At 53.0% G+C, this 4779-nt stretch overlaps 1 protein-coding gene across 4 annotated transcripts in view; it reads right to left on the bottom strand.

The window, feature by feature from the left end:
* cabcoco1 (ciliary associated calcium binding coiled-coil 1) overlaps positions 1-1704 on the bottom strand; it is an 88621-nt gene extending 86917 nt beyond the window's left edge. For all 4 annotated transcript variants that reach the window (XR_010966785.1, XM_068002769.1, XM_068002767.1 and 1 more), the window contains exon 1: positions 1582-1704. Coding sequence is in view for 3 of the 4 variants with exons in the window: in XM_068002769.1 (XP_067858870.1) it covers positions 1582-1686 (105 nt within the window). In the remaining variant the exon portion in view is untranslated. The remainder of the gene's footprint in view (positions 1-1581) is intronic.
* Positions 1705-4779: the final 3075 nt, after the last annotated feature.

The following is a 4779-nucleotide window of genomic DNA, read 5'->3' as shown; positions in this document are numbered from 1 at the left end:
TGGGGGAGGGGGACGAGAGAGGGTGGGTGGGGGGGGAGGGGGACGAGAGAGGGTGGGTGGGGGGGGAGGGGGACGAGAGAGGGTGGGTGGGGGGGGGGAGGGGGACGAGAGAGGGTGGGTGGGGGGGAGGGGGACGAGAGAGGGTGGGTGGGGGGGGAGGGGGACGAGAGAGGGTGGTGGGGGGGGGAGGGGGACGAGAGAGGGTGGGTGGGGGGAGGGGGACGAGAGAGGGTGGGGGGGGGGAGGGGGACGAGAGAGGGTGGGGGGGGACGAGTGAGGGTGGGGGGAGGGGGACGAGAGAGGGTGGGGGGAGGGGGACGAGAGAGGGTGGGGGGAGGGGGACGAGAGAGGGTGGGGGGAGGGGGACGAGAGAGGGTGGGGGGAGGGGGACGAGAGAGGGTGGGGGGAGGGGGACGAGAGAGGGTGGGGGGAGGGGGACGAGAGAGGGTGGGGGGAGGGGGACGAGAGAGGGTGGGGGGAGGGGGACGAGAGAGGGTGGGGGGAGGGGGACGAGAGAGGGTGGGGGGAGGGGGACGAGAGAGGGTGGGGGAGGGGACGAGAGAGGGTGGGGGGAGGGGGACGAGAGAGGGTGGGGGGAGGGGGACGAGAGAGGGTGGGGGGAGGGGGACGAGAGAGGGTGGGGGGAGGGGGACGAGAGAGGGTGGGGGGAGGGGGACGAGAGAGGGTGGGGGAGGGGGACGAGAGAGGGTGGGGGGAGGGGACGAGTGAGGGTGGGTGGGGGGGGACGAGAGAGGGTGGGTGGGGGGGGAGGGGGACGAGAGAGGGTGGGTGGGGGGGGAGGGGGACGAGAGAGGGTGGGTGGGGGGGGAGGGGGACGAGAGAGTGTGGTGGGGGGAGGGGGACGAGAGAGTGTGGGTGGGGGGGGAGGGGGACGAGAGAGGGTGGGTGGGGGGGGAGGGGGACGAGAGAGGGTGGGTGGGGGGGGAGGGGGACGAGAGAGGGTGGGTGGGGGGGGAGGGGACGAGAGAGGGTGGGTGGGGGGAGGGGGACGAGAGAGGGTGGGGGGGGAGGTGAGGGGGACGAGTGAGGGTGGGTGGGGACGAGAGAGGGTGGGGGGAGGGGGACGAGAGAGGGTGGGGGGAGGGGGACGAGAGAGGGTGGGGGGAGGGGGACGAGAGAGGGTGGGGGGAGGGGGACGAGAGAGGGTGGGGGGAGGGGGACGAGAGAGGGTGGGGGGAGGGGGACGAGAGAGGGTGGGGGGAGGGGGACGAGAGAGGGTGGGGGGAGGGGGACGAGAGAGGGTGGGGGGAGGGGGACGAGAGAGGGTGGGGGAGGGGGACGAGAGAGGGTGGGGGGAGGGGGACGAGAGAGGGTGGGGGGAGGGGACGAGAGAGGGTGGGGGAGGGGGACGAGAGAGGGTGGGGGGAGGGGGACGAGAGAGGGTGGGGGAGGGGACGAGAGAGGGTGGGTGGGGGGGGACGAGTAGGGTGAGTGGGGTGGTGGGGGGGATGAAGAGAGGTGGGAGGGGAACTTTCAGGGGCTGAATCTTGAAGGACACCCATTGGTACAAACCCAAGCCCCGGGACCCCGCCGCGCCCGGCCAGCCGCTCGCTCACCTACCACCAAGGTGTCGGAGAGTGTCCTGTCGGAGGCTTTGCGGGAAGATGGGTTGCTCTGGTTTTCGATTTGAGATCGGGCTGCCTTGGGTTTCACCCTCGCCGCCATGGTCTGGTGCCGGAGCCTGAGCTTGGAGCTCGGTTACTATGGAGACGGGGCAGGAGGCGGCTCGGCCTCAGTGCGCAGCCGCAGAAGCTCCTGCTGAGATAGTCTGTTTGTCTGAGATCTTCTCTCCTCCACTTGATCTCAAATGGATAAACTTTGCTAATTATTCTCTGAGTCTGGAGTATTTTGCTTTTTGTACTAATTAGGCTCTCTCTATGGAGCAAGTAGGGATGCAGCTTCTTCATTTTATACGTATGTAGATATTTTGAAACTTCTGTTCCATGATAAAAGTTCATGTAAACCTGACTGAAAACAAACGTGATGTGGAGATGCCGGTGATGGACTGGGGTGGACAAATGTAAGGAGTCTTACAACATCAGGTTATAGTCCAACAGCTTTATTTGAAATCACAAGCTTTCGGAGCTTTCCTCCTTCGTCAGGTGAGTGCAGGGTTCCATAAAGGCACAGCATATATCGTCAGAGAACAATGCCTGGTGATTACAGATAATCTTAATAATAATTACAGCCACCTAACCTCAAACAGACCATCGTTCGCAGCAAATTACCCAGCTTTCAGGAGAACAGCGTCCACGACACCACACAACCCTGCCATGGCAACCTCTGCAAGACATGCCAGATCATCGACACAGATACCACCATCACACGAGAGGACACCACCCACCAGGTACATGGTTCATACTCCTGTGACTCGGCCAACGTTGTCTACCTCATACGTTGCAGGAAAGGATGCCCCGGAGCATGGTACATCAGCGAGACCATGCAGACACTGCGACAACGGATGAACGGACACTGCGCAACAATCGCCAGACAGGAGGGTTCCCTCCCAGTCGAGAAACACTTCAGCAGTCAAGGACATTCAGCCTCCGATCTTCGGGTAAGTGTTCTCCAAGGCGGCCTTCGAGACACACGACAACGCAAAATCGTTGAGCAGAAATTGATAGCCAAGTTCCGCACCCATGAGGACGGCCTCAACCGGGATCTTGGGTTCATGTCACGCTACATGTAACCCCACCAGCGAAAAAAAAAGTTATCTGTTTTTAATACAACTGGTCATTCTCTCTCTCTCTGCCTTTCGGGTGCCTCTCTCTCTCTCTCTGTCTTGTAATCTGACCGCTTGTGTATTCAGTAGTCTTGGATGTAATGTTCCCCTGTCTGAACACCATCCACTCCTTTGATTGCTGTGATTACCTCTCTGCCGAGGTGTGATAACGGGCAGTTGGAAAGATTATCTGTAATCACCAGGCATTGTTCTCTGACTATATATGCTGTGCCTTTATGGAACCCTGCACTCACCTGACGAAGGAGGAAAGCTCCAAAAGCTTGTGATTTCAAATAAAGCTGTTGGACTATAACCTGGTGTTGTAAGACTCCTTACAATTGAAAACAAACGGGCTAGATATTTATTGTCAAATCACTGAGTATGTAAACCTGGTGACGAAGGATTTATTTTTTTTAAAGAATGTTAATTAAAGTATTGCAGATGTTCACAATACAACGACACACAGTGCCTACTGGATTGCAAACTTATCCCAGTCTCCAACATTAAGCCTTTGGAGGCTTGAGATGGATACCCAGTTAGAGCAATTCGAGCTGGCAGGTCCAAGTTATACGGCCAGGTTTTACGAAAATGGAGCCATGCGCACCTGAATTTAGATGCCAGTTACGTTTTACTGTTAATCTGCTAATTTTAAAAGATTAAAATGAAGTTTAAAAGTTTCTCAGGCTGTCCAGTGGACCAACTTAATTGCATTGTTCACAATTCTGTGTCCATTAGGCTGAGAACATAGTGGGAATTCTACGTAAATTCCAGTATTAATTTGCCACATTGTCTTAATAAGGGCAGAAAGCAAAAGCAGATTTCAAAACATAACGATTGCAGCCTACTTGTGGAAACAGTGTTTTAAAAGCCTGGATTGTAACAGTGCTATTAACCACTCATTATCAAATTAAACATCTAAAACACAATTTTACATAAAAGTGTAAACACTCGGCTTGTGGTTGCCATCCCTTTTCCCTATTCTCCATCTTTAAATTTTTTTAAGTTGAACAATTTTTCTAACATCCTCTATGCCACCTATTCTAACATTTCTCCCTCTTTTGTTTTAAGTTTAAATTCATTCCTTTACCATTATTCTCCTGCCCCCCCCCCAACAATCCCACTGTCCATGTTGGATGTGGGAGGATGTTTATTCTGCCATTCGAAAGCCCAGGTTCTGCCATGGCTGCATCAAGGTCATTCTTTAATACATTTCCAAACTCAGAAGGCCTCTGCAGTTTGACAGATAAGTGATCTTAAATGGAGCGCTCTAGAGAATTAAGCGGAATAACAAGAGTACAGCCCATTGTAACCATTAGCAAAGACAACTGTCTCATTGAATTCACTGTAGACCACAGGAATGGGCTGGAGAATTTCTGCCAGTATATCAGTAGGAAAGAGCAGAGTCCACCATTGTGTAAAGTATCCCCAAAAACCTTATCCTGAATTGAAAATTCAGTATTCTACACAACTTAACCTTCAGTCCACAAGCAGTATGTTTGGTACGTCAAATCTCAAGATCCAACAAAAATGACCATTGAGCCAGTATCCCTAAGACAGTATGGAACCGAAGCACAGCCCTGTATTGTACTGTAAAGAAAAATGTCCCGCACTCACAGCGCTTTTCTCTTGAAGTTTACATTGTTATATATTAAAAAAAGGACAAAATTCTTAACTGATATTTTCTTCCACTCCTCAAGGTGCATACTAACCAGCTTGAAAACTGAGCTTGCGATTCAACAATACCATGCAAGCCCACATTACTAAAGTTTGGAACAAAGAACACAAGAATAGCAGTGTGCTAGTTCGTGGGAAGTTGAAAACCTCGGGATCAATTTGGTAATCTTTTTATTTTTTACAGAAATACTTCTCAGAAGAATATAATCTAAATGAAAAGTATATTTACCTAAATTGTATAAAATATTGCAAAGGATCCTTTCTGTATACTTTGTGGTCTCTCAATTTCCTTATATCGCTATATTTTTCTCTGTGAAACCTAGTTAGAGGATCCTCATTCTGTGTATAATCTCCCTGGCAGT

The sequence above is a fragment of the Heptranchias perlo genome, chromosome 21 (genome assembly GCF_035084215.1).
Source record: "Heptranchias perlo isolate sHepPer1 chromosome 21, sHepPer1.hap1, whole genome shotgun sequence".
Taxonomy (NCBI): domain Eukaryota; kingdom Metazoa; phylum Chordata; class Chondrichthyes; order Hexanchiformes; family Hexanchidae; genus Heptranchias; species Heptranchias perlo.
Note: the sequence above shows the minus strand (reverse complement) of the source record. Positions and strands in the feature narration are given on the sequence as shown.